Source organism: Haliotis cracherodii, unplaced genomic scaffold (assembly GCF_022045235.1).
Source record: "Haliotis cracherodii isolate W230 unplaced genomic scaffold, xgHalCrac1.p SCAF_3, whole genome shotgun sequence".
In the NCBI taxonomy this organism is placed as follows: domain Eukaryota; kingdom Metazoa; phylum Mollusca; class Gastropoda; order Lepetellida; family Haliotidae; genus Haliotis; species Haliotis cracherodii.
In genome coordinates this window covers 53,735,708-53,748,887 of record NW_027266286.1, presented here as the reverse complement: position 1 = coordinate 53,748,887, position 13,180 = coordinate 53,735,708, and the positions used below count along the sequence as shown (strand labels likewise).

The 13,180-nt window shown below is 40.5% G+C and overlaps 1 protein-coding gene across 1 annotated transcript; it reads right to left on the bottom strand.

The window, feature by feature from the left end:
* Nucleotides 1-399: 399 nt before the first annotated feature.
* On the bottom strand, nt 400-12,361 carry LOC139474298 (uncharacterized). Its single transcript, XM_071257251.1, has 6 exons — nt 12,227-12,361; nt 9,008-9,233; nt 6,175-6,313; nt 4,336-4,465; nt 2,802-2,941; nt 400-937 (listed from the first exon to the last, which is right to left on the bottom strand). The coding sequence occupies exons 2-6, from the start codon at nt 9,204-9,206 to the stop codon at nt 802-804; spliced, it is 744 nt and encodes a 247-aa protein (XP_071113352.1). The 5' UTR covers nt 9,207-9,233; nt 12,227-12,361; the 3' UTR covers nt 400-801.
* Between the last annotated feature and the right edge of the window lie 819 nt (nt 12,362-13,180).

The following is a 13,180-nucleotide window of genomic DNA, read 5'->3' as shown; positions in this document are numbered from 1 at the left end:
TGTACAACAGTCAAGACACTGTTAATCAGAACAAAGAAATCTCCCATGTTGTGTCACTTCCTTTCATTTGGGAGGAGGCTGCATAGGAAGAGGGTTAACGACCAGGACCATCTTGCACAGAGTGATCTTAGCGCTAAGACTGATGTAAATGTTGAAAGTCTGTGTCCTAGAACGCTTGTTTCGATGATCTTATCGCTAAGACTGATGTAAATGTTGAAAGTCTGTGTCCTAGATCGCTTGTTTCGATGATCTTATCGCTAAGACTGATGTAAATGTTGAAAGTCTGTGTCCTAGAAGGCTTGTTTTGATGATCTTATCGCTAAGACTGTTGTAAATGTTGAAAGTCTGTGAGTTAAGATGGTCTTAGCGATCAGACTGTTGTAAGTCTGTGTTATTGTATGTGAGTTAAGATGGTCTTAGCGCTAAGACTGTTGTATGTGAGTTACGATGGTCTTATCACTGTGTGCTAGTGAACAGCAACATACCGCTATTACAACCAACTAGAACCATCAACATCATATAACATAAACAATGCCATTTGAAATGTAAAATGCTTTCAGAAAGAAAAACTTATACAGTTTAGTGTAGTACTCCTTGTATAAGACAAAAATTAACCCGGTACCATATTCTTTTAGAAAAGTGTGGGAATAAACAGAAATAGACACCTTTTTCGATCTCTAGACACAGATAGAATAATTAGATGATGTTAGATGACTTTCTATAATTTTCCTCAGTAAATTTATGATTAATAGGGAAAAAAGATAATTGGAATCAAATTGAAATAAAAATTAACATTTCCCCTCAGGACATTATTCTGGACACCAGCGCCAGAATGACAGTTGCTAGGATACCAGAGGTCACATGATCAGTTCCACCAACAAGTTGTTCTGCATTAGGGTTGTTGGGATCAAAGTGGTAGTTGCCATTGACGACTTGCCTGTAAACAAACAATAGCATATAAAATACCTCTGGCAGTATTTCTAGACACCACATATTCTAAAGAAATAAGTACTACCGAGCCTGACCACCCGATCCCTCTTACGACAAACATAGTCGTCTTTTTCAACAAGCATGGGCTGCTTAAGACCTATTCTACCCGGTATAAATTCATAGTGAGTAAGTAGGGAAGATTTCAGGCCAGCAATCTGAAGTCAGAGGCAACATGGAGAAATGACCACACATGAAGTTACCATGGTGACCATATGGGGATGATATTCAGTGTGCTGAGAAAATGCTTTAACTGCTAGTACTCCCCGAAAACCATGAAAATGGACATAAAGAATATAAAATGTACTGTCATTAGATATTCATTAAAAATAATTACTCTGTTATAGTTCATATTAAGTGTTGGCTTTAAAAAAGTCCATATTCTCTGGTTTCTGACTTTCTAATCTTACGGCTAAGATTATCTGACCTGATGACTACGATTATCTCACCTGGTGGCTATGAGTATCTCACCTGATGGCTATGAGTATCTCACCTGATGGCTATGATTATCTCACCTGATGGCTATGATTATCTCACCTGATGGCAATGATTATCTCACCTGATGGCTATGAGTATCTCACCTGATGGCTATGAGTATCTCACCTGAAAGGCAATGATTATCTCACCTGACGGCTATGAGTATCTCACCTGATGGCTATGAGTATCTCACCTGATGGCTATGAATATCTCACCTGATGGCTATGATTATCTCACCTGATGGCTATGATTATCTCACCTGACGGCTATGATTATCTCACCTGACAGCAATGATTATCTCACCTGACAGCAATGATTATCTCACCTGACGACTATGAGTATCTCACCTGATGGCTATGAGTATCTCACCTGATGGCTATGAGTATCTCACCTGATGGCTATGAGTATCTCACCTGATGGCAATGAGTATCTCACCTGAAAGGCAATGATTATCTCACCTGACGGCTATGAGTATCTCACCTGAAAGGCAATGATTATCTCACCTGACGGCTATGAGTTTCTAACCTGATGGCTATGAGTATCTCACCTGATGGCTATGAGTATCTCACCTGACGGCTATGAGTATCTCACCTGAAAGGCAATGATTATCTCACCTGATGGCTATGAGTTTCTAACCTGATGGCTATGAGTATCTCACCTGATGGCTATGAGTATCTCACCTGATGGCTATGAGTATCTCACCTGACGGCTATGAGTATCTCACCTGAAAGGCAATGATTATCTCACCTGATGGCTATGAGTTTCTAACCTGACGGCTATGAGTATCTCACCTGAAAGGCAATGATTATCTCACCTGACGGCTATGAGTTTCTAACCTGATGGCTATGAGTATCTCACCTGACGGCTATGAGTATCTCACCTGAAAGGCAATGATTATCTCACCTGATGGCTATGAGTTTCTAACCTGATGGCTATGAGTATCTCACCTGATGGCTATGAGTATCTCACCTGATGGCTATGAGTATCTCACCTGACGGCTATGAGTATCTCACCTGAAAGGCAATGATTATCTCACCTGACGGCTATGAGTTTCTAACCTGATGGCTATGAGTTTCTAACCTGATGGCTATGAGTATCTGACCTGACGGCTATGAGTATCTCACCTGATGGCAATGATTATCTCACCTGAAAGGCAATGATTATCTCACCTGAAAGGCAATGATTATCTCACCTGACGGCTATGATTATCTCACCTGACGGCTATGACTATCTCACCTGAGTATCTCACCTGATGGCAATGATTATCTCACCTGACAGCTATGATTACCTCACCTGACGGCTATGATTATCTCACCTGACGGCTATGATTATCTCACCTGATGGCTATGATTATCTCAGCTAGACCAACAAACGTGTCCCCGCCTGGTCTGAAGTAATGTCCGTACTGCCTCTGTATGTATGACACAACTTCACTGTTCAGTCTAAGTGCTGCTGTTCGGCCGTAAGAAATGAACAGCTGAAACACAAAGACACCATTAAAACAGACCCGTGTCTATGGCACACAATGTGACATAGTACCCCTCATAGTACATCACATGATATGCAACATACTGACTTCACACAATGTGACATAGTACCTCTCATAGTACATCACATGATATGCAACATACTGACTTCACACAATGTGATATAGTCCTGTTCTCTTCAAACAGAACTTTATAATGTTGAAGTGTCTGTAAATAAGTTCATTCAAAAGCATCTTCAATTAGGTATCATGCAGTAGTGTTTTTAATCCACTGCTGTAGTTAGGGTCTCAAAACCAATGTTATTGTCAGCCTTCCAGGTACTAGTCCATTCTGGATTGACTGAGTGACAGGGCCGTTTTACAAAGCAATTGTAGCGCTTAAAGGGCAAGTTCACACGGAAATGAACCATTTTTTCTTGTACTTTTTCCACATTAAAACTGTTAACATAGAAGTGTCACAGACAAAAATATAAAAACATCATATTTAATAAACATATTTTTTGCACTAAAACGATTTATATTTTTCACATTTACCAAGTGTTCTATTTCCATAACAAAAACACCATGGCTTATGCCCCTTGCAATATGACGTCATTGGTGCCAATTGACAAACATTATGACGTCATCATGCTTTGTTAGAGCCGCTTCACGTGGTGTAGGTACAGTTTTGTGATTCTAGCATCTCAGATGCCAGCCAGAATTGTGTTATGCTGAGTCACCCTGCGCCGGAGTGTGTCGTAGACCATATTGTTTCACCGCAAACTGGTCCTTGATATCTTTTGCGTTGAGAATAGACAGGGACCCAGTTGAATTGGCACCAATTACGTCATAATCTAAGGGGGATAACTCAGGCCTATTTCGCTCGTAAAACGAAGGCCTCATAACGACATATCACTTTCACACTATTGTGAGCTTCCTACTTTCACTGTGAAAAAAATGAGTGTATATTTTCAAACACAGATACTAACTAATTCTAAAATTGCGTTTTGTTTAGAAAAAGAAAGAAAGTGATTTTTGCGTGTACACTTCCCCTTTAAACAATCGTAACTCCCACATTTAACACAGATTTACAACAATCGTAACTCCCATACTTTAACACAGATTTACAACAATTTAGAGCTAAGATCTCTTTGTGGTATGAGGCCCTGGTTCATTCCATTACTTCAGTAACATCACAGTATGTCACATAGTTAAGGGACAGTACTTCGCACAGCAAATTTAGGGGTCTTAGACCATGAGGCCAAATGGGACCCTTCACAGCATATAGGACAAAATCAACATAAAATGGCAAAATTATTATGATCGCTAGGTCTTTAAACGTATGATCTCAAACCAAATCAGTATTGTAGAAATGAGGTGTACCAAGGATGGAACACAGGACTTACCACGCCGTCATCACGAGAGAAGAATATGACCACATCATTGTTACAGGAGCCGAAGTTCCAATGCTGGTTCTGAAGTTTTAGAGCGAAGTTACTGGCAGCCTGCATCACAGCAGTATCTGGATCTTGAAATCTGAAACAAACAATGTTATTTGAAAACTCAACTACTTTCAAAATAATAGGTACGAGAGTATTATACCTGGATGCATACATCACCACCAGGGCTCCATCACTCAAAGTGATCGTAGGGCTACGACTGCCAGGAACAAGATCGGCCTCTATACCTGGATGCATACATCACTACCAGGGCTCCATCACTCAAAGTGATCGTAGGGCTACGACTGCCAGGAACAAGATCGGCCTCTATACCTGGATGCATACATCACAACCAGGGCTCCATCACTCAAAGTGATCGTAGGGCTACGACTGCCAGGAACAAGATCGGCCTCCTGGATGCATACATCACCTCCAGGGCTCCATCACTCAAAGTGATCGTAGGGCTACGACTGCCAGGAACAAGATCGGCCTCTATACCTGGATGCATACATCACCACCAGGGCTCCATCACTCAAAGTGATCGTAGGGCTACGACTGCCAGGAACAAGATCGGCCTCTATACCTGGATGCATACATCACTACCAGGGCTCCATCACTCAAAGTGATCGTAGGGCTACAACTGCCTGAACAAGATCGGCCTCTATACCTGGATGCATATATCACAACCAGGGCTCCATCACTCAAAGTGATCGTAGGGCTACAACTGCAAGGAACAAGATCGGCCTCTATACCCGGATGCATACATCACCACCAGGGCTTCATCACTCAAAGTGATCGTAGGGCTACAACTGCCAGGAACAAGATCGGCCTCTATACCTGGATGCATACATCACAACCAGGGCTCCATCACTCAAAGTGATCGTAGGGCTACGACTGCCAGGAACAAGATCGGCCTCTATACCTGGATGCATACATCACTACCAGGGCTCCATCACTCAAAGTGATCGTAGGGCTACGACTGCCAGGAACAAGATCGGCCTCTATACCTGGATGCATACATCACCACCAGGGCTCCATCACTCAAAGTGATCGTAGGGCTACGACTGCCAGGAACAAGATCGGCCTCTATACCTGGATGCATACATCACCACCAGGGCCCTATTCTGCCAAGTGATCGTAGCGCTATGACTATCATCATGATCATAAGTCTATGTTAATAGGTACCTGCAGCAAAAATTTTAACTACTTGTTTTGACACAACAAACTGACTTTTCTTAAACTTATAAGGAATACAAGTAAAACAAAAAAAGAATTATGAAGATATCATTTTTAGCATGTTTAGTTCTTGAGATATTGTCAAACTTGTTGAAGTATGGGAGTTTCGGTCATTTTCTGTGATCGCTTTGTGTAATGGGGCCCAGATTAGTTACATTACTAAGGCCAGTGAATTAATCAATTTGTGTACATTATAAACTGTTATCTTATTAAGATTTATTGAAAAAAGTCCCTGATATATATGTCATTGTAGTTAAATAGACTGCTCTCCAGCCTGCCAAGTTAAAAAAAAACCCGACTATACCGATTTTTCTCTATGCAGCAATGGGGTCCATTATGATAAGCAATAACCTTTCCTATACTTACATTTCTAAGCATCTTACTGACACATCACTGAACATTTTTGGCAATCCTGAACATTTACCAAATATGTAACTAATCAATGTTGAAAACAATAAGAAAGTAATACCATATCTTACAAGTACAGACACTACCTAGATACAGACTGTGCAAGCTCTGACGGGCATGTTACCCACATCACAAGTGTTCAGCCTGGTGCTACCCACTCACGTTTCAGCTAGCTTCATCCTGTTGATGAGAGCCACCGAGATGTGAGTTCCCTTCCTGGTCTTCTCACACCAGTAGGTGCTGCAAGGGCAGATTGTGTCGTTGTCGTAGGCACCTCGCAGCAGCCAGTCAAGCAGCTCCACTGTCGACACAAGGAAAAAATATTTCAAACAACGCAACTGGAACTACTTTCAAACGCACAGAAACTTCACAAAAGAGAAGCAGCAAGTTTCTTAAATGGATCATTAGACGATGCTGCATGTTGCTGTGGGCAACAGAGAAGTTGCAAGATGGGAGAAGTTGAAGAAAACTCTCTGAAACCAACAGTGATACATCTAACCTTTCTGAAAGAGAGGATATGTTAAACCTCTCATGAATGAGAAGAGTCCTATATCTTCAAACTTATCATCCAATCGACTACAATAGAAAAGTACAATGTCATGTCAAAGTCAAGTTAAAAGTTATTATGGTCTTATGTAGTGAGTGACAGAGTTGAGTTTAATGGTGTTTTGAACAGTATTCCAGTTATATCACAGCGTGTCAGTGTAATGTGGGCGGAATGCCTAAGCCATGCAGGTCTCAGACATTTACCACTTTAATGAAACCCAAGACTAAGGGTATGGTGCACAAACCTAGAAACATAACTGTAGCGGACCCACAATCATAAGTTTCTGGTGTGCCCCAACAATGCCCAAGGGCCGCAACTCTGCATGGTGAATTGCAGTGCTTAGACAAACGGGCCACCTATGCCCCCCATGTGTACGTAGTTGTAATGCCATTCACAATGTCCAAGGTAATACTATTGTCATGGTCATTGTGGCCATAACTGAAACAGTAGGGTAACCATTGCAAATTTTCACTTTAAAAACGTCTCTGGTCATGATAGTTGTATATATACGCATAGGTTTATAACAAACAAAATATCTGTCTGTTCTGTTCACACAATGTTCAACATGGTAATGTTAGATTTATGACCACATGTCAATATATAAAGTGCCATAATGACCTCAAACTGCACTATAACTAGCACGAGATTCCAAGAGATCCTCACAAGATATGAAGTGGCAATTTCAAACCAGTCACCTCTCCACTTGGGACATAGGAAACCTTCTAGCTTGTTTAATAAACCCACAATAACAAACACACCGTTTTATAGGTCTGATAAATATTTCACCTGTTCTCTTTGAATGTATTTTTACAGTTGTTGAACTTTTTGCTTTCTGCATGTTAATGCTGTATGTATAAGCCATCACACCTCACACTAGTGTCACGTGGCATAAGACATGTGGGATTAAACACACACCCCCAACTGGTGTATCACATGCTGCTTGCAGTGTGACAGTGAGACTTGGCACCACCTGCTGCAGGGAACAATGTGGGGTACTACCCTTCAGCAATTTGCAGGTTTAGTGAGTGAGTTCAGTTTAACGACGCTTTTAACAGTATTCCAGTTATATCACGGCGTGTCAGCTTAATGTGGGAAGAAAGCCCGAAGTGATGCAGGTCTCAGACGTTTAACACTTCGGTGAAACCCACGAGCACGGGTATGGTGCTGACAAACCTAGAAACATAATCTGGGCAAAGCGGGATTCGAACCCACAATCATAGGTTTCTGGCGTGCCCAAGGGACGCAACTCTGCACAGCGAATCGCGGCGCCTTAGACGACTGGGCCACCCGTGCCTCCTTTTGCAGGTTTAACTATAGACAAATGATAGACATGATAGACAGTGTTTGGGGTCCTTGACATAATCCAGCTAAAGTTTCTCAGCATGAACACAATCAAAACACATTGGTGAGGTGAGTTGAAATTGGGTTTAACATCACATCCAACATTATTGCACTTATAGAGTGACGTGCATGCACGTGTGTGTGGCTGCTTGTAGTTGTACTAGTCCGGACTGATGACGATTTATAGTGCTAGCTCACTGAGATACCATGCCGCAGTTTAACACGAATACCCCTTTCAGACAAAGTATACTGACTCCGAGCTGACCCAGAGCTCCAGATAAGCTTTAGGTGTTGTGGGTATTTTACCCATGCATTTTAAAATCATTGGGTATCTGTAATTCTATCTGGGTATTCAAATTTCTGTTACCCACTAGTTTTTACACGTGGGTATTTAAGTTAAATATTTAAAAACACTATTCATCTATTCCCTGCAAACTGGTGTCGTGTGGGTTTGAGAGCTTTATAGGACTCAAAAATACCACGACACTTCCACAAGAAAGTGTGATGGCAAATGATCATGATGTAACTGTCATCGTGGAGTTTGGCAAGGTTGACGGAATGCCTGTTTATAATATCAAAATAAGTTGCTGATTTGCTAATCGAATTCATAGGGTTACTTCACAATATTTTGATGACACGCACAAGTTTTATTTTTGTAGCGTATCTGTAATGTTCGTTGCGTATTTGATACGCTTGGATCTTATTTTACTGCGTATTTCTGCATTTCTGATGCGTATTTTACGCAGATATGGAGCTTATCTGGAGCTCAGTGAACAGTCCTTATTTAAGCCCCTTATTTCCGAGCGCCAGACAGGGTAACAACAAGTACCATCTTTTACACATTGTTTTAACATCTTTTGGTATGACGCGCCCAGGGATCGAACCCCGGACCTTCCGCACTCTGGGCGGACGCTCTACCACTAGACAACAGAGGCGGTCCAAAACACATTGACAAAAGATCAAAGTTCATCACGCAGGTGATTCCTTTGATGTTCGTGACTTAGTATGTTCAGCCGAGATTTTCCCTGGGTAGTATGTCAACATAGGGACTGACCCTCCTTCTTCTTCATTTGCAACACTGCTAGTGCTAGAAATCTATGTCCTCACCACTCCTGGGACTCAGGATGCCGTCAGGGTCACACAGGAAGCCGGCCTTCTGACCAAGCCGGCAGTGCTGGGGGTTTCTCACGGGGTGGGGCATGTCCTCAGGGTTCCACTCATCCGGCCGCTCTTCATCATCAAGCTGACCAATCACAGCATGACACATCACCACTAGCACCAGGACACAGCCATATACACGCAGCATTGTGGCAGTTTACACCGTCAGGACAACCTAAAACAAGGGATAGGACAATGATTACCATATGATGATGCTGACTACATAGAAAGCATGGCACAGAGCACAACACCACAGAACTGGGGTGTGTACTCAACATGTGAAGGATGCTATTAGTAATGTTAGCGATCTCCCCCCATGTCAATAGATCAGTATACAATCAGATGGCATCCTCAGTTGGTGTATGAAATCCATCCTGCTTTGTAGACAAAGAGTTTGGAGCTTTTCCATTTGTCTATTAACATGATTAAGAATGACTATTCTCAATTATCCCAGGCCTATTTTATCATTGTTTATGTCAAGACAGGCTTAAATATATACATGATATACGTATGTGTTAGAAACCCATAAGCAAGCCTAATTGCTCACTTTATGACAAGAAGCTGAAGCCCCACAATTTATGTTTAACATGTTTATAGCTTCTTTATTATAATATTACCATGATTTCCAAAGAACCTGCTCATGCTGATAATGACACAAAGGAATAAATGTATTCAAGTCCAACCAAGACACATGATACATACTCAGTGTTTTTGTTTAACGCCGCACTCAGCAATATTCCAGCTATATGACGGCGGTCTGTAAATAATCGAGTCTGGACCAGACAAGCCAGTGATTGACATCATGAGCATCGATCCACGCCATTGGGATCAATGACATGCATCAACCAAGTCAGCGAGCCTGACAAACCGATCCCATTAGTCGCCTTTTTATGACAAGCATAGTCGCCTTTTACCGCAAGCATGGGTTGCTGAAGATCTATTCTACCCCTAATCTAAATATAAGATTTAAAAGAGAACATATATAAATACACAGAATAGACCTGTTCTACCTCTGTTCATCACAGGTCACATGCTCAGTGAGCAGTAAATGTTCGCTCAATCTTGTCCACAAGGAGAGAGCATGAGATGTAACCTCTCAGTTCCTAACTTCACTGACAGTGTGGCTTAGTTCCTATTCAAACACTAAATTACAAATATATAAAACAATAATATGATACAGCATGTACAGCAAGGTCATGATACGATTTGTGAAACTCACATAAAATTACATGGAAACTTCTTGACAATAAATATTTCAGAACAAGTTCAAAAGGTAAAGCTACTTGTAGCATGTGTAGACACATGTTCATAGTGGCTATTTTTAGTAGTGAACTTGAAATGCTAAGTGCAACACATTTTGTGATATCTGACTGAAAAAATCTTGGGGATAAGTTTTTCTTAAATGAGTAGTTAGTAATTTATTTCAGCAAGAGTATCGTCTTGTATTGATACAGAAAAATATGTATTGTGTATTGTATCACAGGAAAACCATGATGCACCCCTAATATGTCCTAACATACTAGTACTCATATCGACTTCTTAAAAATAATAATAATAATACAACCATGACAACAGAGTGCCACTCCGACACTCTAGGCTATGGCATAGCACTTAATTTGTCTTAACATCCAATTTAGGATCTCTTCAGTATATGTCAGCGTACACAGCTGCTACAAGTAATGAGACAGGGATTTTCACATAGAATACATGACCATAAATGCTCATAATCTTCATGATCTTAGGCATGTATATTTTATTGATTTGTCACTCTTTGCAAGAAAAATAAGATGATAAATAATAAATTTCAACATTGAAATATTGACATCCGCGGACCAGATATTCATTTCATATCATCCAGCACAATGCATGTTGGCATTCGGAATACCCTTTAACAGGGCTCTGCATCCGGCGAAGCATACAGAGTTGGCCCCCACTTAACCATGTTAACAATCATGACAAATGAAGGGACTGACCCAGTTTTTTGTGTTTTTATATCTTTATTTCAACCACCAACCAAACATTCTGATTACTACACCTTGGAGCAAGTAAACATGTGAGATATTAAACTCTCAAAATGATTTCCAGAAGGTCAACAACGTATTCTGCAATTGACATTATCAGGATTTAAACTCCCTAGTATGAGACAAATGTCAGAAGTAATACTAAATTACATCAGAGCCATGTCCTCGCTTACAGAATACATAGCTCAGTTCACTCACTCAAGTGAACATCTCCACACATCTTGTAAATTGGGTGTCCATCATTGATTGATGTAGCTTTAACAGATAAAGAGATGAGATTATTGACGAAGGGTAGACAGACACCATTGGTTAAATGAAACTATTCTGCATCTCATTTCGGACTTGTGGAATCTGTACATGATGTAAAACAACTAGACCTTGGTGAAAAACTGGTTTCTCCGGATTTTCACTAGACTTGGACAAACAGAGTAGTGGCTGTGTCTGTTCAGGTTGACTCAAATATTCAAAGCGATTACTACAAGGGTATTCTTATTATCGTGCATTTTGACCACTGTAATTATGATAATGGTCCAATTTCGATTTAGGATTACGTTTTAGTCAGTTTAACAAGACAAAGACTGATCCTCACACAGAATGTTATGTGATACTCTATATCAACTGTTGGTTACTTCACAACAGAGACCATATACCGATGGTCTCTGTTCACACTGACAAACTCATGACTAATGTTGACTAGGCACTGGGTGATAACATCATTAATACTCTACCAAAACCTATATATACCACGTTTCCTTCAGATACAATCAAACTATATCCAACATCGTACACAGAGTAACAAGTTTTACACTTTGTTGCCGGTGCTGCATAACAGGTGCCCGGATATTTATTTTGCAGTTGGATCCGATGTAACCCTGGCACCCCTATCTACAGAATCAAATTTGTAAAGAAGATTTGCAATGTATCCACGATAAGTTCTGTCACGTCAAAAGTGATTATTCATACTGAGATAGCATACTCATGTTATAAATATTTTCAAAATGACAGAACCAAACTAACCTGCCTCCGAAGTTTGGCACTCGATTCAGACGATAAGTGGAACCATGACTTGGATTTGATTTCACTTTGAGAAGGATATTAATTAAGATTTCTAACGAATAGCTATTCCAATAATCATTATAGGACTTACCTAGAATAATTCGGACAAGAAATAATGCGGATCAACTTTAGAAACGACTGCTGCCCTCCTGCTCAGTAGCATTCCATACAAGGTTAGGCCATTTTTAGCAATGCCTCTCCCGTAGATCTTCCGCACCCAGCGAAATAGGTCAAGTTTCCGTTAGATTTTCTTCACCACTTCTCTCAGTATTATTTTCATTTCACAAGCATCTGTTGACAATCCTACATTTTAATCAGAGGAGAGTTCTTCAAAGTACACACTGTTGTAAAATGACACGAGAAACATTAACTTAACATTGATGTGTTACTACTAATATTCGTTGTTTTGCGATATCAACTTTCCATCGATCGGTATAAGCGCTGTTAAAAGAAAATGTGCCTACAATTTATAAATGTAAAAAATAAAAAAATAAAAAAAATTATCTGAAATTTTGATATATGTTTTGGAATATGCATTCCAGATAAACACGCTATTCAATCGCAGTTGTGAAATATGTGTTATGTGTTAAAATTATTTTCCGGATATATTATACGCAAGTATTGAATTGAGATATTCGTATCCCTTACTCCCCTTTGACAGATTTGCGCATTCGCATCATATGAAAATTTCCGCCACCACCATCAAACGCACGATGAATCTAGAATTAGGTGTTGCGAAAATAGTATATATGGGCGGTAAAGGGACTCAACTCTTGTCGTTCAATCCGCCAAGCTGTCAGACCAACAAAGCAGCGAGTGTCTCAGGACGTTGGAGAAACTGCTCAAACGGAAAGACAACATGCCTCCCTCGCATTTCACAGACGGGGGGCCATTTGTAGTCGCAAAGGAGTGTCTTTATTCTTCCACTGAATACATCTGTATATTCATGAATATGTCAAATGAAATGCGACAGGTTAAATTCTCCGTTGGACGACACCCTTACGTTATTCCACGAGGAGGCGGTTTTCAAACTGAAATAACCCAG